General features: G+C 37.1%; 3 protein-coding genes across 5 annotated transcripts in view; 2 read left to right on the forward strand and 1 right to left on the reverse strand.

Moving 5' to 3' along the window:
• The window catches only part of map3k7cl (map3k7 C-terminal like), a 14,487-nt gene extending 14,014 nt beyond the window's left edge, over positions 1-473 (reverse strand). Inside the window, exon 1 of the mRNA XM_058789293.1 lies at positions 358-473. The gene's annotated coding sequence lies outside the window, so the exon portion shown is untranslated. The remainder of the gene's footprint in view (positions 1-357) is intronic.
• Positions 1-5,465, forward strand: part of cct8 (chaperonin containing TCP1, subunit 8 (theta)) — a 6,254-nt gene extending 789 nt beyond the window's left edge. Inside the window, exons 2-16 of one of the 2 annotated variants that reach the window (XM_058789289.1) lie at positions 384-474; positions 558-637; positions 771-920; positions 1,485-1,665; positions 1,781-1,842; positions 1,933-2,070; positions 2,233-2,411; positions 2,528-2,594; positions 2,716-2,803; positions 3,508-3,623; positions 3,720-3,791; positions 3,870-4,034; positions 4,161-4,280; positions 4,400-4,532; positions 5,221-5,465. In XM_058789289.1, coding sequence (XP_058645272.1) covers positions 384-474; positions 558-637; positions 771-920; positions 1,485-1,665; positions 1,781-1,842; positions 1,933-2,070; positions 2,233-2,411; positions 2,528-2,594; positions 2,716-2,803; positions 3,508-3,623; positions 3,720-3,791; positions 3,870-4,034; positions 4,161-4,280; positions 4,400-4,507 — 1,617 coding nt within the window. In that variant the 3' untranslated portion in view covers positions 4,508-4,532; positions 5,221-5,465. The remainder of the gene's footprint in view (positions 1-383; positions 475-557; positions 638-770; positions 921-1,484; positions 1,666-1,780; positions 1,843-1,932; positions 2,071-2,232; positions 2,412-2,527; positions 2,595-2,715; positions 2,804-3,507; positions 3,624-3,719; positions 3,792-3,869; positions 4,035-4,160; positions 4,281-4,399; positions 4,533-5,220) is intronic. The other variant, XM_058789290.1, reaches the window with a different exon arrangement.
• A 1,057-nt stretch (positions 5,466-6,522) lies between these two features.
• On the forward strand, positions 6,523-15,323 carry tmem135 (transmembrane protein 135). 2 transcript variants are annotated; one of them, XR_009273242.1, is made up of 15 exons: positions 6,523-6,722; positions 8,087-8,214; positions 8,579-8,671; positions 9,098-9,131; positions 9,342-9,407; positions 10,017-10,063; positions 10,835-10,876; positions 11,028-11,195; positions 12,138-12,207; positions 12,432-12,599; positions 12,766-12,829; positions 12,912-12,988; positions 13,696-13,778; positions 14,083-14,150; positions 14,237-14,309. XR_009273242.1 is itself a non-coding variant. In XM_058790378.1 (15 exons), the coding sequence occupies exons 1-15, from the start codon at positions 6,582-6,584 to the stop codon at positions 14,367-14,369; spliced, it is 1,398 nt and encodes a 465-aa protein (XP_058646361.1). In that variant the 5' UTR covers positions 6,523-6,581; the 3' UTR covers positions 14,370-15,323. The 2 variants fall into 2 exon arrangements, 1 of the variants encoding a protein (XP_058646361.1); XM_058790378.1 differs by having other exon boundaries at positions 13,680-13,778; positions 14,237-15,323.
• Positions 15,324-21,875: the final 6,552 nt, after the last annotated feature.

Raw genomic sequence — 21,875 nt, forward strand, 5'->3', positions numbered from 1 at the left:
ACTTAAGTATTTGAGAATAGATATTGACGCCCATAGCTCTTGACACAAACATCACTCACTATATCAGCAAATATCATAACTAGTACTCATGGTTCTTTCTGTTAGATCTATACCAGTGTAGCATTGCTTTTTGTTTTCTTTGTATGATAGTAATGGTGTGTGAATCTACAATTACTGCATGATATATATGCAAAGTTTCTTAGAGAAATATTACTGTATACATTATAGAAATGTCATCTGATCCCTCGCTGCCTTGTATTTCACTTTGAAATAATCAGCATGCATGTTACTCAGTTTTGAATACTGAAACCACTAACCAACCCCAAATGTTTTATGTTAATATGACTTTTGACTTACGTTTGCTATTTGTTTTCCACAATCAGCACTATTCAGGTCTTGAGGAGGCTGTTTACAGGAACATCCAGGCATGCAAAGAACTGGCACAGACCACAAGAACTGCATACGGACCCAATGGTGAGGCTTATTTGTTCACTATGATGTATTAGACGTTTTTAGTGATATCACTGGATGTCACATGATCATTTAATTATTTTTAGGTATGAACAAAATGGTCATCAACCACTTGGAGAAACTCTTTGTCACAAATGACGCTGCCACCATTCTCAGAGAGCTGGAGGTAAATAATAGTAATTGTGATAAAAACAAGAACTAATGCATATAATTGGAAGAATATACGTCTCTTTGTTATTTATTTATGTTTGTATCTCTCTCTCTCTCTCTTTTTTTTTTTCTTCCTTCCTTCCATCAAGGTTCAGCACCCGGCAGCCAAAATGATCGTAATGGCATCCCACATGCAAGAGCAGGAAGTAGGCGATGGCACAAACTTTGTGCTGGTGTTTGCTGGTGCTCTGCTGGAGCTTGCAGAGGAGCTGCTGAGGATGGGCCTGTCTGTTTCAGAGGTCAGTAAACAACCACGCTAATGCAGTATGTCACTGTTAGGAAAAGAGGTTTGCATTAAGTGGTATAAATTAAAAAAAAAAAAAAAAAATTTTTAGACTCTCAGCCCAAAGTTTGGTTCCCATACTAAAAAAAATATGTATTTGTTTAGGATGTTTTATGTATCTTTTCTGGGTCTGAACAGACCTGGGTTAAATGTGACCCTGGACCACAAAACCAGTCTTAAGTCGCTGGGGTATATTTGTAGCAATAGCTAAACTTATCAAAGGTTTAGTAATATGTATTGCTAAGAACTTCATTTGGACAACTTTAAAGGCCGTTTTCTCAATATTTAGATTTTTTTGCTCCCTCAGATTCCAGATTTTCAAATAGTTGTATCTCGGCCAAATATTGTCCGATCCTAACAAGTGATGTATAAATTTCAATTAAAAAAAATTCACCCTTGTGGTCCAGGGTCACAAATAGTATGAATAATCGCTGCAAATTCATGTTAAGTTTGAGAACTACTGTATCATTTATTTGCATTATTGATGGCATGTTTGCCTGATGATTATGTTGAATCCCAGGTGATTGAGGGTTACGAGATGGCATGTAGGAAAACTCTGGAGATTCTGCCCGACTGCGTCTGTTCATCTGTGAAGAACCTGCACGATCTGGATGAGGCCACAGCCATGATCCGCTCAGCTGTCATGAGCAAACAGTACGGCAACGAGGACTTCCTGGCCAACCTCATCGCACAGGCCTGCGGTAAGACATGATTGCTTCGGTGTACTCTGAGAAAGTTCAGTTTAATGTTGTGATAGTGTTTTTTTCAATTTTATTTCATTTTAATCATTTTATTTAATTACTACTTATTTTACAGTCTCTATCTTCCCCGAGTCTGGCAATTTCAATGTCGATAATGTCAGAGTGTGCAAAATTTTGGTAAGTTTAACTTGAATTTAGGCACTTCTTTAAATGAATGAGGTGTCTGTGGGTCAGTTTCAGTTATTTGTTTTGTTTTTTTCTTTGTAGGGCTGTGGACTAAACTCTTCTATGATGCTTCATGGGATGGTATTTAAGAAAGAGACAGAAGGAGACATCACATCAGTGAAAGGCGCAAAGATTGCAGTGTTCTCCTGTCCGTTTGACTGCATGCTTACTGAAACAAAGGTAGGAAAATGCTTATTGAATTGGATTAGATGGACCTTTTGTATCTATGAGTTAATTCTTACAGTAATTATTTTGTATGTTGTTCAAGAAATGTGCTTTAAATCATGTTCTCCTTTGCTTTTGGGCTTTCGTCCTTCAATATTTCTTTCTGATGCTTCACAGGGAACAGTACTTATAAAGAACGCAGAGGAGCTCATGAATTTCAGTAAAGGAGAAGAGGACCTGATGGAGGCCCAGGTGAAGTCTGTTGCTGATTCAGGGGCCAATGTGGTTGTGACTGGGGGCAAAGTTGCTGACATGGCCCTTCATTACGCCAACAAGTATAAGCTCATGGTGGTCAGGTGAGAGAGAGGAAGATCCCTTCTTTTTTGTGCTGCTTGATTCAGCAATTATTCAGGTTGGCTTGTTAAATGAGAATAAAAGCAAAATTTATAAATGCTGTTTGTACTTGACCCAGGCTGAATTCAAAATGGGACCTCAGAAGACTATGCAAAACGGTTGGAGCCACAGCATTGCCCAGACTGGTGAGTTATTTTGAGTTAAGTTTCATGAGTGCATTTTGTATGATGTGAGTTGGTGACAAGCCAGTTGACATCATTATGGTCACTCTGTGTCAGTCTCAATTTTGTTGATTTTTCAAAACAGACTCCCCCGACCCCAGAAGAGATGGGACACTGTGACGGGGTGTACCTCTCTGAAGTTGGAGATACGCAGGTTGTGGTCTTCAAACATGGTAAGAAAAATATAACACTGTGTGTGTGTGTGTGTGTGTGTGTGTGTGTGTATATATATATATATATATATATATATATATATATATATATATATATATATATATATATATATATATATATATATATATATATATATAAAAAAAAATTTGGTCTTGTCATTTTTATTTTTCAAAAACCCTGAAAAAAAAAGAAAAATAATGTATCACAGTTTCCACATAAATATCAAGCAGCACGACTCTTAAACATTGATAATAATGAGAAATGTTTCTAAGCATCAGATCAGCATGGCTGCTAAAAATTCAGCTTTGCAATCATAGGAATTAATTACATTTTAAAATATATTAAAGTTTTTTTTTTGTATTTGTAACCATAAAAAGTTTACATTGAATTAAAATTAAATTAATGATTTATGATAAATAAAATTGCACTTAAATCTAAAGCAAACTAGAAGTAAACCTGTGATAAAATGCACCAACAATTAAAATATTTAAATATATTTTATTATTATTATTATTATTATGGTTTTGGGCTGAAATGTGGCTGAATCACTCACTCACCAACATCCCTTGTAGACAGATGTCTGTGACTTTTTTTTCTTGATTTATGTAGCTTGTTAAGCAAACTGAGCTTTGTAAATATTGTTGTTTAGTCTGGGGGTGATGTATCCAGACAGCTCATGTCATTTCACTCCTTTTAATTCCAGATAAAGAGGATGGCGCTATCTCTACTTTAGTAATTCGTGGGTCCACAGACAACCTGATGGATGACATTGAGCGTGCTATCGACGATGGAGTTAACACCTTTAAAGTCCTTGTCAGGGTGAGCTACTTTAAAACTCTACCCCAAAAAACACTTCTAATATAAATCTTTTAAATCATGACAAAATGTGACCCTAACAGAAACATTTCCCCTCAGGATGCACGTCTTTGTCCAGGTGCCGGTGCCACTGAAATTGAGCTGGCGAAACACATCACCTCCTATGGAGAAGTAAGCAAATCAATCTCATCTCATTTTGCTGTTGGCCAAACCTGAAGAGTGTAAATAATTTGAACATGTCCTCTAAAGTCTTGCCCAGGCCTGGAGCAGTACGCCATCAAGAAGTACGCAGAGGCGTTTGAAGCACTGCCCCGTGCTCTGGCAGAAAACTCTGGCATCAAGGGCAATGAGCTGATCTCCAAACTGTACGCCGCGCACCACGAGGGCAACAAGAACTCTGGCTTTGATATTGAGGTGAGGGAACAAGAAGCTGTTTCTAATTTGGAGACAAAACAGTCCTGATATAAATAAAAAGAGGGACCCTAAATCGTGCATTTTAAGGTGTAATTGATGACTATATACTTGTTTTGAACCATTCAGGGAGAGGGGCCTGCATTGAAGGACATGATGGAGGCTGGTATCCTCGAACCATACCTGGCCAAGCACTGGGGAATCAAATTGGCCACAAACGCAGCCATCACCGTTCTCCGTGTGGATCAGGTTAGCTCTTCGCTTTACAATTACTTATCTTTCAGTTTCTTATTCCGTTCACGTTTATCGATTTAGGTGCTTTGTTAGCCTGTTACTTTCTGGATTATAATGTGATGTGTATATGCCAGATCATTATGGCAAAGCCAGCAGGGGGACCCAGAGCCCCCAAACAGCAAGGACACTGGGACAAAGACGGTTGGGATGAGGAGCCAGACAAATTTGATACTCATCATTGATAAGAAATCCTAAATAATTGCAAAGGTGCACAAAAACACGCCACTGTTTGGAGTGCCTAACCACTGGAGTGTGACTCGGGTTGCATGAACACTGTGGAAATTCACCATGAATTTGTGGACAAAGAGTCTAACCTGTTTTTATACCACAGATAAAATAGTTATGCTGTTTAAATTGAGCTGAGAAGCATTAGTTAAGTTTAAGTTGGGTATAGATCACCCCAAAGTGAAAATTGTCATTTACTCATATAGGTTTGGAACAACTTGATGGTGAGTTTCTTTCTTCTGTTGAACACAAAAGAAGATATTTTGAAGAATGTATGATGTGTTTTGAACGAAACGGCTGCTGGTAGCTATTGACTTCCACAGCAACTGTTTGGTTACCAACATTGTTCAAAATTTCCTCTCTTTTTGTTCAATAAAAGAAAGAAACTCGTACATGTTTGTAACCGCATGAGGATGAGTAAATGACACTATTTTCATATTTGGTTGAATGATCCCCGTTTAATTAGAGATAATGAGTATAACGGTTGTCTCCTAACTGTCTGTTTTTCTTCACGAGCATCACTAATTTGTCATACTCTGTGACATTTTGAATGTCATTGGGGATTTTGGCACAATTTACTTGCATGCCGCATGCACTAAAAGCACTTTTGCGCACAAGTGACTGTCTTTTACTCTGTAAGTGTCTGACAATGTCTGCTTCTCCTCCACAGATTATAATGGCCAAGCCGGCTGGTGGACCCAAAGCTCCACAAGGAAAGAAGGACTGGGATGAGGATGACTGATGTCACTAACCTGTGTCTCCCTGTCACCGTCTTAGCTTTTCAAGTGTTGTGTATTTAATATCTAGCCCCCATTCTTTTTGTATTTTTTTTTTTTTTAGAAGCACGTTATCCACGTTACCAATGAATGACTCTGAGCTGTTATTCTGGTCCCAATAAAGGCACTTGAGCTGTCAGTATCCTTGTCTCTTCTTTTAAATAATGGCTGGGGGCAACAAAATCCAGTGTAATTGTTGTGCTTTGCCATTCTTGAAAACATATTAAACTTACTTATTAAACTCAAGTTACAACATTTAGGCACAGATTATCCCAAAGTTGCTCAAAGAATGGCTTTTATGGAATGAAACTGCAATTTCCCTTCCATAAAATCTATAATTACAGTAGTTTGCACAATTGCATCTATTATTCATCTAGTTGCATCAACATGACAGTGTATTGTAGCGATGGGAATTCCTGCAGCATTTTTTTTTTTTTTTTTTTATAAATATTATTGGATTATTGTGCTGAGATCATTCACCTCTTTCTTCCTCAAAATCCCCTTTTTTCGTAGTAATGTTACAAATTAAAGAGAATGTGTACTTCACACCATCGCTCTCTGCTGCTGTTGTTTTTGGAGCACTCCATTTTAGCTCAGATCATTTGAATGAAAATGTAAATTATGGGTGGTTTGTGTTGGTCGGATTACATAATATAATTTAATGTATTACTAGGTATTACATTTTATGTCAGACATGTATTTGCTAACTATTCATATTTTTTATTAAAGTCGAATTGTAGCTAAATTGTATTTGCCAATTGTAGTTAATTTACGTTTTGTTTATGACTTTGGTTAATATTTTATACGTATATGTCATATATAGATAGAGGTGTATTAGCTAAATGTTATAGGGGTGCCAATATGTGTTTGTTAAATTATGCTAGATGAATTTCAAAAGATTGCGCACACTTATAGCAATCCATAGAAGGTCATTAACAGTACGTTTTATTTTATGACTTTGGATTATATTTTAAAGACAATTCGTCATTCGAAAAACACCCTCCAGCTAACGTTATTAACTAAATATTTAGCTTTGTTTTTGAGACCGAGTCAATTTGCGGATTTTTCTTTCAGTAGTTCAATTATTAATATTATTAAGATTTAACTAAATCGTTTACATAATCTGTAAATGATTGTATTTACTGTGGAAACAATAGCTGTGGCAGCTATTAATCCTCCCTCCCCGGGAGCGCGCGTCCATCGGGAGCGCTCTTGCAAAACAGTGGACGCGCGCTCCCGCGGTACGGTGCTAAACATGGCTGCTCTCAGTAAGTCCATACCGCATAGCTGCTATGAGATAGGACACACCTGGAGTTCCTCATGTACGACCTCCACCCTGCAGGTGACAGCCGGCGCTCTGGAGGCCTCCTTCAAGATATATGCTCCTCTGTATCTGGTGAGTGTGTCGGTGCGGATCTGTCCGTTCATTCGCCGGGGCAAGGGCGCAGTTAGCCTGGCAGCTACACCAGAGTCCTGGGGGGGTGGCGGCGATGCGAGGCCCAGAACAGCCGCAAAGTTATTTAGAAATAAACACACAGACGTGGGTCTCAGCCCGTCATGTTTTACATTTTAAGGCATTCAAAGTAGAAAAATGTCGCTCGACTGATGACACGGTCAGATAAGCGACAGAGAGCTGCTGGATGGATGATAGAGATCAAACTGTCAGATGATCCTTTGCGGATCTTTGTGCAATACTTTTGTCCTTTTGTTTCGTTCTTTTGAATAATTATACGTGTCACACTTAATTTGATGAGAAACTGCCAAGTTTGTATTTGCAAAGTCATTCTCATTAAAACGAAACTGCTTACCATTAATCTTCACCAAAGCTTGTTTGGTAGCAGATTTAGGCTAAGATGTTTTATTTGACTAGGATTTCCACCGGTTCACATTAAAACTGCCAAATAGTTGGATTCTTGAACAACTCGGATCTTTTCAAAGATTCGTTCACGAATCGCTCTGAGCTAATTGCCCCTCATTAAACTGGTCATTAGTAATGTTTGTTTCCTGAATGAACTGTTCATGTCAGTCTGAACTATTTTGTTTTTATGTTGATATATTATATTGCTATGTTTTATATTGAAACGGTTTATATTGTTTCTTTTAGACATAACCTATTCATAATGATCATAGCTAGAACCGACAAGTGAACTTTGAGGTAAACTGAACATTTGACTGACTGGTGGAAAGTTATTTTTTATAGCAGAAGTTTTACTAAAGTTATAGAAATTTGTCCTTTTTTTTTTTTTTTCAACCAGTTCTGTTCAAAAGAACCAAATTTAAGTGCACTGCTTTTGAGGACACAATAATGGCTCATCAACCCTCTGAGTTCACTTAACCCCGGGTTGTTGGCTAAATACCACATTAGTAAATGTATTCATCAGAGAATGTTAACTTGTATTTACTTGACTGTGATGACTTAGTATAACTGGTTGTCGGTCTTTATAGGTCTGACAGAGGGATCATCATTGTGTCGACTTTGGATGCATCATTAGCTTCCATTGCAAAACTGTAGTTAGTGGTGCAACACCTGAACTGTAGGGTTGCAGAGTTCGATTCAGTTTCGCAAAAACTATGGCTCGGTCTATCATTAGACAGTAGGTCAGTGTTATTTGGGTGACAAATGTTACAGCCAATGTCTTTGCTTAAAATAGAGCACTTAAAGAAAAAAAATATGCACTGAGAGCCAAGTCAGAAATGGATTACCTTGAATAACAGAATTTCTCTAACATGCACTTGAATTTCCCCCCCCCTGTGTTCTAGATTGCAGCAATTTTAAGAAGGAGAAAAAAGGATTATTACAAGAAAAGGCTGCTTCCCGAGATCCTGCAATCTACATCTTTCCTGACCGCAAATGGAGGCCTCTACATTGCGTTTTTCTGCATTCTCCGGTAATCTTAATAAAATTCTGCTAACAAACAATTCTTGGAAACATTTGCCATCCCACGTGTGCGGCTGTTTGAACACAAGCAACCTTTGAATCCATGTCCTTATCAGCCGTTTAAAGTCTATGCAGATATCCATCCAAATAGGATTGTAAAGACCTTTGACACATCAAGTAATTTATGCACTGGGATTTATGACAGACATTCAGCATGACCGGACCACTCACCTGATTTGTGAATGAATTATTTTAATCCCTTCTAAATGAGAGAAATATTCAACCGCGATTATTATCCTCAGTTGAAAGCATGTCCATTAGCTTATGATTATAAATGACTAGCTATCCTTTCCATTTTTTCCTCTGTTATTCAGGAAGCTGTTGGGACGTTTCTACTCCTGGTCAGCCGGCTTTGGGGCGGCACTGCCGGCCTCATACATCGCCATACTAATAGAGCGGAAAAGCAGGTTAGCCTTGACATTCAAATTTTATACAAATGATCCAAAGTTTAAACCAAAATACACTAAACTTGCATATGGAAATGTACTCTGATGGAAAAGAGTAAAGGCCCATTCACACCAAGAACGATAACTAGAACAATAACTATATTAGCGTCCACACCAACAGAAGCTTGTCCATGTTTATATTGTTCATCAGCTGGAAAAAAACTATTTGATTTTGATTCCAATTATATTGTTCCCCTGTATGTTATTTTTATGTCTGTTGTGTGGACTTCATTGTTAAAACAGAATTAGAACAATTGTTAAAACTTTATTGTTATAGTTTACATCCTTGCTGTGACGCATGCACACAGTGAACAAGTAATGACAAGTAAAAATGATGTCGCAAAACCTCAATTAGTTTTTATATAATTTGTCTGTCTTCTCATTCAGGAGAGGACTCCTAACGATTTACATGGCGAACCTGGTAAGACGATTCAGCATTGCTTCTTTTCAGTTCTGCTGCGTTATGTCTTGACAGTTCTTTTATAGTTGCATGACCATTTCCTGGCAGTAGTCAACATCACATCTGTTATCTGTCACTTGTGTTACTTTTTCTGGAAAGCTGCGATTCAAACTGTCTGTTTCGAGGAAACCTCATCTGATTTTGATCTTAAGTGCTCCGTGTCATTTCTAGGCGACAGAGACGATTTTCCGGATGGCTGTCACAAGGGGTCTTGTTAAGCCTATGAAACATGGAGAGGTACGTTACAGTTCATGCTACCATTCAGAGGTTTGGGGTTAGTAAAAAAATTTTAATTACTTTTAATTATTTTCTTTTTTAAATGAATGCTGTTCTTATGAACTTTCCATTCATCAAAAACGTATCATGGTTTTAAAATACTAAGCAGCACAACTGTTTTCAACATTGATAATAATAAGAAATGTTTCTTGATCAAATCAGCATATTAGAATGATTTCTGAATAATCATGTGTCACTAGTGACTGGAGTAATGATGCTGAAAATTCAGCTTTTCCATCACAGTAATAAATTTAAATTTAATAATAACTCTTTTTATATTTTAATGTATTTTAAATTGTAGTAATTTCATAATATTATATTAAATAAATGCAGACTTTTTAAGCATAAGAGACAAAAACAAACAACAACAACAAAAAAAACATACTGACCCCAAGCAAGCATTAGTGTAAATGGACCTTATTACATCATGCAATGAGAACATTTAGTGCTAATGATGCAACACCACTTTACGTACTTGCAAAAGCTTTATTACTTTGAACTAAACTTGACCTGATCGTAAAGTCTGATGTGATGTCTGTCTCATAATCTCCATAATTTTTTTTTTTCCAGGTTCTTCTCTTCTGCTTGACTGCATCTCTTTACATGTTTTTCTTCAGGTCAGTTGGTCAGGTTACTGCCTCTCAATCCTGGTCCTGGAGGATGTCAGGCCTGGTTATTTTACGTCTTTAAACGGGTTAGTTCACCCAAACATTCTGTCATCAATTACTCACCCTCATGTCTTTCCAAACCCGTAAGACTTTCATTCATCATCGGAACACAAATTAAGATATTTTTGATAAAATCTGAGAGCTCTCTGACCCTCCGTAGACCGCAATGCAACTGCAATGTTCCCAGGTCCAGAAATGCAGCAAGGACATCCGGAAAATAGTCCATGTGACATCAGTGGTTCAACTGTAATTTTACGAAGCTATGAGAATACTTTTTGTGCGCAAAGAAAACAATAATAATAACAATTTATTCAACAATTCTTCTCCTTGAGTTACTGTCTTCCACTATTTTGGAGAGTACCTCAGAACGTAATCAACGTTGTTTACGTTCCACATGTGCGCTGTCTACTGAACATAAACAACGCTGAGGAACATTATACTTGCGTTGCTGTCTACGGAGGGTCAGAGTGCTCTCAGATTTTAACAGATGAACAAAGGTCTTACGGGTTTGGAACGACATGAGGGTGACTAATTAATGACAGAATTTTCATTTTTGGGTGAACTAACTCTATATCACATCTCCTCATTAGTAGACTTGCTGAGGTCCTCCAGGAGCAGGATTGAGATGGACAGGCACACTCTTCAGTACAAATAAAAACCTAGTTGTTCAATTACAAACATTGACCCTTTTAACTTCCTAACTACTTGTTTTATCTTCAGATGTAAAGACGGACTGAATGGCTTTGCATTCTCTGCCTTAAAGTAAGTTTATTTATCGATTTACATGACTTTACGTAGTTCTTAAATTCTCAAGGATTTGCCATTAATCCTAAGGCCCCAGGAAACACCCTGTTAAGAGCATAACCAACTCATGTCAGACTGTTAAAGGAGATTATGTGTCTGGCTGTGGCAGATTTATAGTTGGCAAGGAAGAGATCCCGACACACTCTTGTCTGGCTGAGCATGCATACGGACAGGGTTCGGAGAGAGACGCGCAGCCACCGGATGAGAGACAGGAGCACACACCTGCCTCCAGGGGGAGCTGCATCAGAGCATTTACACGCAAACTCCTTGACTCTATGTGAGTGAGAGAAATACACATAGGAAACATACATTTCAAACATGTAAGACTATGGTATTTTTGACAGCAAATTTAATTCTATCCAATACCACCAGACTATTCTGAATATCCATGAAAACTTGCAGTTAAAGTAAACTGTATTACCGGTATCTTTTTTTTTTTTTTTTTTTTTTGGACGTAATTACTCAAAGACTTATAAAGTCTCTATAATTCTTGAAAATACAAGGGAAAAAATTGGCTTACAAAATTTATTTTTAAGGCATATTTTTATAAGTATGAAAAACGTTTAAGAAAATAATTAATTGTAACTATCAATTTTATTCATAATATTAAATAATGTTTGAGATCGATGTTATTTTATTGACTACAGTAAAAAATACAATTTAAAACCAAATCTCCATATATATTTGGGAGGAAATTATATACCAAACTGCACAACACTTATTCAGAAGTTTAAGTTTAGGTTAATACTATTTTTTTTTTAAAACATGTTTTAAAAGTGAAAACCATAATATTGTGAAGTATTATTACAGTTTTAGAGACACTTTTTTTCTATTTTATTATATCTGGAATGTAATTTATTTATATGATGGCAAATATGAATTTTCAGCATCATCACTGCAGTCTTCAGTATCACATGATCCTTCAGAAATCATTTTAATATGACTTGGTGCTTACAAAACATTCTTTAGGATTCTTTGATGAATAGAGTGTTCAAAAGAACAGCTTTTATTTTTTTATTATAAAAGTATTAATTTCTTGTGACCTCAAATGTGTATATATATATATAACAATAGTGGGTAAAAATGATGTTTTACTTGCATTTGAAACTTGGAGTTAATTTTCGGTCCTGCTCGTTCAACATTCAGCTTCATTTTCATGCATGAATGTTCCCCTGCCTCATATTTTGTGTTTGCATTCATTGTGTGTTGTCCCCTTTAGATGCAAACATGGACCCAGGCATAGATGTTGCAAACACTATCAAGACAACTGCATCTCCTACTGTGTTAAAGTAAGCGTCTAAGACCTCCTAACTTGCCATCTTTCAAACCACTCATGTTTGTTCTGAGCATTTGTTTGAATGGGAGAGAGGATGTGAATGCATAAACATGTTGCGTTTATCTGGGTTAAAGGCTCTTTCGATATAGCAGTGCCCTTTGCTCACTGACAGCTGATGTGAAGTTGCGAGATGTTTTCTGGAGAGCAGCTTCTGAGATGCTTTGTTTTTTTTTGAAGGGTTTCATCCGAATGTTCAGCGTGGGTTACCTCATTCAGTGCTGTTTGAAGGTTCCATCAGCATTCAGACAGGCCTTTACAAAACCCTCTCGACTGCTCTGGCTGCTCTACAACAAAGAGAACTTCCAGCTAGGAGCTTTCTTGGGATCTTTTGTCAGTATATACAAGGTACTTCATCTCCACTAAAATCCAGTGCTGTTTTTTTTTTTCTATGAGACATTTTTTCTAAGTTTCTCTGCAGCTTTTAGGGGGTTTTGTTTTCTTCACCTTTCTCAGTAACTTTTATTCAGTTGTGAATTTTCTCTCTCTCCAACTCACTTCTATTTTATGAAAGGGCACAAGCTGTTTACTGAGATGGATGCGTAACCTGGACGACGAGCTCCATGCTCTCATAGCAGGTAAAGTGTGTTTTGAACCCTTTTCCCTTTGTACAGCCATTAGAGGTTCTCAGCTCACTGTTTTCTCCATTTATCTTTTCAGGCTTTCTTGCTGGCACCTCAATGTTCTTTTACAAGAGCACCACCATCTCCATGTACCTCTTCTCCAAACTAGTGGAGGTAGCGATTCTCTGGCTTTTTAGTGTTTTTTTTTTTTTTTTAATGAGTAGGGCTTGCTTCTCAATGACTTCTCTGGTGTCTCAGAGAATTGTGAATAGACAGAATTTATAGGGTTACCCAAAAATTCTTGAATCAATACTTATAATTTGAAAACCATGTTATTTTAATTCAAGCTGCTCTTCTTCATAAAATAACACTAGACCTGAGAAGATGCAAAACTGGCATAAAGCACCAGAAGTAATGTATTTATATATAAACACACACACACACACACACACACACACACACACACACACACACACACATATATATAAGAAGAATCATGGGGAAAAAGTGTGAAAGAGAGCTTTAAAACAATAAGATGATAGATATATATATCTATATATATATATATATATATATATATATATATATATATATATATATATATATAGATATAGATATAGATATAGATATATAGATATTGTGATCAGTAAATTACCATATATATTAAATAGGACTCATAAACTTGCATGTGGAATTTTTTAAAATATTTTTATACTACTCATGAAGGTTCAACAAATATTCTGATTTCAAAATTAATTTCTATATGGGTTGCAATATAAAATGTGTATACATAATATGCATGTACGTATAGCCTACTAATCATCTATTCACTGTCTTTTGTATTTCGAAACATTGTATTTTCAAGACATTGTATTTCAAAGGGATCGAGGCAGGCAAGTTTCCGTACTTCCCTGAGGCCGACACAGTAATCTATGCCATCTCCACTGCCATCTGTTTTCAAGCAGTAAGTTTAAAATGTTTTTAAAATCTACCTAACTAAAAGCACCTTCTGCATAACCAAGGACACTTTTACACCAAGGGAAAATACAAAGCACATTAAAATGCAGAAGCTGTTTGTGCCGGTGTGACTTATTGATGACTCGGTCATGAACTGAATGAGAATCACGCCAGAAGTGTGTTTTTAATTTAAAGAAAGACAGCGCTTTTAAGTGCACTTTAAAAGCCAAACAACAAGCTGCATGAACATGATAGAAACATGCCCATTGTTAAATGTTTTTGTTTAATATGTCCTGGGTGTTTCTTATCAGGCGGTTATGGAAGTGCAAAATCTGAGACCATCGTACTGGAAGTTTCTACTGCGGCTGACGAAGGGCAGGTATGTATTAGTGGAAATTATGATTAATAAGTCTCATTATGCATATGAATTCTTGAACACGTCAAGTTATGGATTTCTTTGTCCAGGTTTGCTCTGATGAACAGAAAAGTGCTCGATGTTTTCGGGACCGAGGCTTCCAAACGCTTTGGTGACTTCACGCCTAAACTTGACCCCAGGTATGTGCTGTGTCCCATCGACATGGACGTGCAGCTGGGCTGACAGGCCCATGGGTATCTGCGAGATGTCTTCCCATAGACCAACCATGACACGAAGGCACGGAAAGCTCTTGCACACGATCTCTCTCTCTCTTACATTCTCTTGCCCTGGCGCTCAATGTCATTAAATGTGAAGTGAAAGTGTGAAGGCAGTTATATGTTTACGTTGATGTGGATCTGAACCATTTTGCAATGTAATTACCGCAGGCAAGATGTGACCTCTTTGTACGCACAATATCAGCATTGGTTTGTCTGAAGATGATTTGAAGTTCATAGGATAATGGTTGCTTATTGGATTTTCAAGGACAGAGTGACAGAGCAGGAATGTGTTCACGCTAACTCAGCAATTTCTGGACTGCTTGGGATCTTTTTTTTTTTTTTTTTTCTTTTAAAAAAAATCTAGGTAGGAAAGTACAGAGGCAGTTGTTTACAGCACAGTTAGCCACCTCAGAAGGTGATGCTGGATTATTTTTGGTCATTGTAATTTCAAATCCTACCAAAAATGATCAAATCAGTAATTAACTGTCTGGATAGTCAGGATATGCGGGTTAAGCCATGTAAAAAGACCTTACTGACATCAGGGTTGTGTATGATCTCTTCTTTGTCTTTAGTGTAAAAATAGGAATATATTGAGACCTTCTCATAAGTACAGGTTTTATGGAAAGTTATTAGTACAGAACTTAACATTTATTACCCACCTTTTATTGCAGATTTAATAGTGACAGGTAGTTTCAGGAGAGAAAAGCAGATTAAAACTCATCCTAATGGACTTTCACCTTCACTTTCCGTAGCAGAGTTTTCTTTTAAATTAGCAATAACAATATAGAGTGAAATCTGACAGTATAATCGAAGTATTGCTGTGTATTTGAAATGTAATTTAATATGTAAAAAGAAAGAAAGCCTTATGTCTTTGATGTTTGTATAAATGCAAAAGCTTTATATTAAACAACTTCTGACGAAATAAGAGTGTTTTATTTAATTACATCTTGTTACGACAATTTAATTGTGACCTATTTTTTTTTTTTTTAAATCTATTATTTTTATAAATAAACCTTTTTATGAGTTTTATTGTACAAAATTTTGACAAGTCCCTCCTAAATTTTGTTTTGGAGTGAACTGATAGTTTGACAGATACGATATTTAGATGAGTGCTGCATTGCAAAAGTAACTGATTCGTGTAAACATCCGCTGGAGGGCGATGTTACATTGCGTTTAAATCGCAGGCCAGCCAGTATTTCAATCCATCAATTCTCTTAATAGTGTACAAACATTTAATAAGTGTATTTATTTTTTTATGTAAACGGAGCTTAAAATAGCAGTATCTTTATTTCTTGTAGTAACCTACACATGCATTTGACTGTGTGCATGCTTAATACCGAATCTTTGTTTATATGCATCCAAAAATACACTTTAAAAAAAAAAAAAAAACATATCTTCATTGTGTCCTAATGTATGGCCTTGGAGGACTAAATTCTGTAACTTTCTACCGAGGAGAGGTTTTTGTCGTTGTTAAGATCCCTTAGTATTCGGTTCACACGATCCTGACGCAGCACTGTCTGCGAAATGGTTACAAATGGCTTTGTCTTGTCCTCTCACTTTCTCATTGTCTTCGTCTACAAGACAAGCCTTTGTTCGAGATGTTTCTCAGACTTTACCTTTCTGTCCAGTGTCCGTCCCTCTGAGAGACCCAGTGTGATATAGACTCATGTCTATTCCTGAGAGAGGTTCTGCTCATGCCTGCGTACAAGGGAGTGAACAATGATTCATTCGAACTGGCAGAGAAGTGAAAACTCAGAGCCGCCCAAAAAAGAAGCTTGACCTCCAAAGCTACATTTATTCGTTTGCCAGACTTTTATCCAAAAGTGAAACTCTCAAAGTGCACATTTTATGAGTGTGTGTGTGTGTGTGTGTGTGTTTTGGAATCGAACCCGTGACCTTGACATTGCTGACGTCATGCGTATCAGTTGAGTTAGATATAGAAATAAAATTGCATTCTTTGAGAAATTAATAGCATTTCCGACTCCGTTCTAATGATGGAAACGGAGTAGAATTGAATGTGAGATGCTTTTAAGACCGTCCTTGCTGCATCTCCAAGGAGAAATATTAATTTGATATCTCATAACTCGTGATGATTCTCATTATTAATTGTTTTTTAACCCCAGAAACTGCTGATGTACAGACTTCATCTGAAGGACAGGTAGGCTATCCGGATATCCGTTTGTTGTTTTTTTTTTTTTTTTTTAATTTAAGTTAAAGGAATAAATAAAACGTTTGATTTATCAATTTGGGAATTGTAAACTATTTGAACTATTTGCAAATGACATTTGTAGGCCTATATTAAAATACGAGGCTGAATGTGCAGAATAAGAATAAGCGGAAGATGTTTCTTGTCTTGTCACATTCAGATATGAATTAGCCTACCTGAATAACGCAAATGAAGCCTGTATTTTCGATTCAAAACGGCAAAATTTGCATCGCATGATATCACTGCTGGTCGTTTTACATTTTTATGATAAAACAGTGGTCAAATATTAGCTACTGTCATCTTGCCTCATCATTCACATGGCAAAAACTAAAGTCCGCCATTTTTTATTTGATTGGCCATCCTTTGACGTTAATGAGCACTTAGACCTCTGAGATAGAGCAGCATTTAACTTTTAAAACGTTTTATCATCCTAACAACAAACAGAGCAGCATTAATAAGCAACAATTTGCCCATTTCTGATTATTGGAAAGGCCCCATCCCCCCTCAGTGTCTATTGTGGTCCAATTTATTTAATCTAATGGTAGAACCGACTTTAATTGTGCCAGTATTTTTACAATGACCTTCAGCTTATATCACATGGTAGATGTAGCAAACTTTCTCTTGATCCACGTCCTTCATGCTGAGATTTCCCACAGGGCCTTTAAAAATAACCGGTTGATCTAGAAGTTTCGGTGAGCACTTTTCAGGTGCTGGCCAATCAATCATTTTCAGCTGTCTCCATGGCAACTGAATCTCATCAAACAGTGTGAAGTACCTCCGAGGATGAGAGTGTGAATGTGCACCTAGAGTGTGTATTTATTGAAAATCATCTCCATACTGTACGTGCAGCAGCCGAGCATTACTCAAAATGTGCAGAAGCTGCGACGTTTCACCTTACAAGGTTACTAGGAGCGCTGCAAACTCTCTTTGTCTCAGTTCCCGTGTTGTCTCTCTTCTTCACACTTGTCTGGGACCTGATCCAGATGAATCGAACCCAGGTGCAATGTCAAGCTGTCATGTTTGTTAGAAACCGGCAAGAGGTGTGTGTGTGTGGTTAGCCTCAGATGCACACCTAATCACGGCATGTCCTTTCTTGCCTCTGCCTCCAGGTTGTCAGGATCCATGGCAGAATGAGGCCACACAAACGCTCTGATCAAAGTGATGCGGTTATGTCTGCTTGCTGTTGTATTGATGTCGGTGAAGTCGTCTTGTGTTGTCGCTACACTTTGGATTGATTTGGCTTGAGAATATTTCACCAGCTATTACCGTCGCAGTACACCGTATTGAGTGGCCTGGCTGACCTGCAGGTATTTTAATATATGGACCGCCACACAAAATCTATAATAAAATCTAATCTACTTAAGCCTATTTTAACACATTTATTAAATGAGACCCGGGATGTTAATGAGTCTGGCATGTATCGAGTGAGGAATACTCCAGGCAGACTGTTGAGAAGATTAATACTACTCACCACATTCATTAACTCATAATCCCTTGCTCATCTAAAGTCTGTTTTGTAAAAAGTAATGGGACATTTTGCATTGCAGCTTATTTGATTTTTAAATCACACACACACCGAGGAAAGCCAATGTTATTATGCAGTGGCCCCTAGAAGTATTTGGACCTTAAAATGTATATATATTGTATATAATTTAAAATAACCAAACCAAATGGCATTTACCTTAAAGAAAGCTGGCACAAGTTTGGAAGCAAAAAAAAAAAAAGAGATATTTTGTTAGATGTTAAGTTATTTTAAGAAGTATATAGAGTATACTGTTTATGATTAAGAACACAACTGTATGGACACTTTCACGCTGTCAAACATTAGTGGATTTCTGACCTTCCTGCAATTGCAAATTTTTATCTCACAATTCAGACTTTTCTTCTCAGAATTGCGAGTTTATATCTTACAATTCTGAGGAAAAATGAATTGTCTCTCAACTGTGAGATACAAACTCAGAATTGCTAGATATAAATTCAGGGTTGCATAAATGAATTGTGAAATTCAAAGTCACAATTAGCCTACATTTTTCATTTTACTATCCAGAAACAAGCTTCCATACATTACACAGCTACTTTTAACCCTGACTCCGATTGCTTTTAATGTTACAATTACCCTCTGGATTAGATTTTTTTTTGTTGTTTAAATATATTTATTGACCGTTGCTCTTATGAAGCTGCAAACTTTGAGAAAAATATTGTGAATGAATCACTGCTCACCTCATCACTACTAAATATTCGATCAGCCCTCCGTAGCTCGTTCATCTCGGAGACTTCCAAATTAATTCTTTCTCTCTTTTAATTACACTCTCTTCCTATAAGACATGTCTGGAGGGCAAGGCCCAAGAGTGCCAAACAGAACAGAACGGGACACATTATGTCCTCTCTCATTCACTGGTGTTCTGTCTAATTACAGGAAAGAGCTGATTGCTACACCTCTGCTCTATATGCAGAATTCACTAAACCTAAACTGCAGACGGTTCTTGTTTCTCATAACCATTTGGATGCAGACTGAGTCAAGTCATTTTAGCTGTCTTCTGATCCCTCAGCAACCTAAACAGAGTTAAACATTACACATTACCGCTGTATGGACCTCATAAACCTGCAACATAACCATAAAATCTAGGACAGAATGTCACCCCCACTGACTTTGTCTGGTGCCATGAAGTGGATGAAGAGGCCAAGGCAGACAGGAATGAGCTTATTGGAGCCAGTGAGTCACTAGAGCAGCCAACATAGGGCATTATCTCTGGCCATGACACTGTTATTGTGTTCTGTGGAAAAAGCTGCTCTTTTCTTGGTCACTCGGGTCTGACTGTAGTCTCACTGTCTCGGGTTCACAATCATGGGCTTCTAGGCTGGTTTTGCTGCAGGACCTGGATTTTACACTGGACATTAAATGGTGGCAACAGAGTACAAAAATTGTTTATCACACAAAGGTTAACAAAAATATCCTTTAAATCAAAGATTTTGTTAATTTATATGGGTCTAGAAATATGAGCCTTTTAATTAACCATGCATTATGTAAAAACAAAACTAAAGCTGTCATAGCCTGTTCAAATCGATGGGATATTTGTTGATGTGGCTTCATTTTTGGTAAAAAATATAAATATGATTATATATAAAATAATTAAAATAAAATACAATCGATATAAAAATATTTATTTTAATTTTGTTTTATTTTATTTTAATTAATTAATTAATTGTTTTCCAGAACACATCAGTGGTCTGCCATTCAGTGTTATTTTAGTATTATTAATGCTATGGTATTTGTTAATATTTTGAATTGACTTTTATCTTTATTTTTCATATTGATTTATTTTGTTTTAGTAATCTTATTTTATTAAATTTTTTTGGTCATTTTTATTCATTAATTTTTTTAAATGTTTGTATTTAGCTTTAAATCATATTTATTTGAATTTTTGTAGTTTAGTACTTAAAATTTTAGTTCAGTTTTCAACAAATTCATTATTTATTTAATATATTTAGCTGCCAATTGTCATTTAAATTTTTACTCTTTTTATTATATTATATTATTTTATATTAATGAAAATGATTTTTAATACTTTTTTAGTTAACAAACACAACAATGCCACCAGGTTTATGTAATATTATTCTTTCAGAATGCCGTTTGTATAGCAAGGTCCGTTTTTTTTTTTTTGTACTACAGACATTCTTCCCTTAATCTAGTACTACATGCAGAGCAGACTGGCCTCAGAGCTGTTGTAATTCTCAACAGGCAGCCTATATTGGACAGATGTGCTCTCTGAGCTCTGACGGCGTGTGCAGGCATACTGTACCATCTGTACCTCATTTAACATGAATCTATATTCTATATTGAGCACTGGCTGCTCTTGATTCACTTTAGTCCGTTGAGAGTCCACTCTGGGGTCTATTTCAAATGTCCCACTTATTGATGGAAGGAGGTGTGCTAGTCTTGCCTAAAGGAAATGACAGACCTATCGTTTGAAGAAAACGGCACACAATAGAGATCCCTGCAACTTTGTTGGACTGAAAATGATCAATGAGATTCAAAATATTAAGCTCGACAATATGAATGCATCATTTTGAAACCAAATCTGTCTTTTATCCAAACTAACAAAGGATATATAATCCTTGAAGTATATTTTGATGATCTTACCTAACACTGATAGATCTCATTCAGGAAAACATAAGCATGTCACACACTTCAGCAATAAAGATTTCGGTCTTCAATCAAGTCCTGTGCTCTGAGCGCTTGACTGATGTCACCACACGTCCTCCAGCACTGCACTTTAAGTGTTGGCAGTGTGTTTTGACTGACATACATTTAGAGGGCTGTCAAACGCCTGTCACTTCACACAGCAGACAGGAAGTGTGTTCATTGTTTCCTGAAATACTCCTGAGAATTGATCCAATAACAGACACAACATGCATCATGACTCCATTCATTTCCTCCTCATCTTTAAACAGAAAATTAAGCTGCAGTCATTTACGCAATAGGAGTGACTCACCAACTTTATGAGAAGATTGACATTTTGACTCATTTGGAGACTGTAAAACTAGATTTATAGATTGTCTGAAAAAATTACGAATGACTCGAGTCGAACTCCATTCCACAATGGTTTGTGGGTGGTTGCCAGGGTGTTGCAGTGGTTGCTAAGGTGGCTTTTAGGTTACTAGGATGTTCTGGGTGGATTCTATGGTTGCTATGCAGTTGTTAGGGTGTTGTGAGTGGTTGCTGGAGTTGCTATGCTGTTGTGAGTGGTTGCTATGCGGTTGCTAGGGTGTTCGGGGTGGATTCTAGGATTGCCATGCAGTTGCCAGTGTGTTCTGTGTGGTTGCTAGTGTTCTGTATGCAGTTGCTAGGGTGTTGTGAGTCACTGCTGGGATGGCTATAAGTTTGCTAGGGTGTTCTAGAGTCGCTATGTGGTTGCTTATGTATTGTGGGTGGGTGCCAGGGTTGCTATTCAGTTTCCAGGGTATTCTGGGTGGTTGCTAAGGTTTCTGTGTGGAGATGTTTTGGGTGGACGCTGGGGTTGTTATGTGGTTGCTAAGGTATTGTAGTCGAATGCTAGAGTTGCTATGTGGTTGCTAGGGTGTTCTAAGTGGTTGCCAGGGTTGCTCTTAGGTTTCTAGGACATTCTGGGTTGATTCTATAGTTGCTATGCAGGGTGGTGTGAGCGGTTGCTAGGGTGTTCCGTGTGGTTGCTAGGATTTGTATATGGTTGTTCTGAGTCGCTATGTGGTTGCTAATGTGTTGTGGCCGAATTCTAGGGTTGTTTT

The sequence above is a fragment of the Onychostoma macrolepis genome, chromosome 10, assembly GCF_012432095.1.
Source record: "Onychostoma macrolepis isolate SWU-2019 chromosome 10, ASM1243209v1, whole genome shotgun sequence".
In the NCBI taxonomy this organism is placed as follows: domain Eukaryota; kingdom Metazoa; phylum Chordata; class Actinopteri; order Cypriniformes; family Cyprinidae; genus Onychostoma; species Onychostoma macrolepis.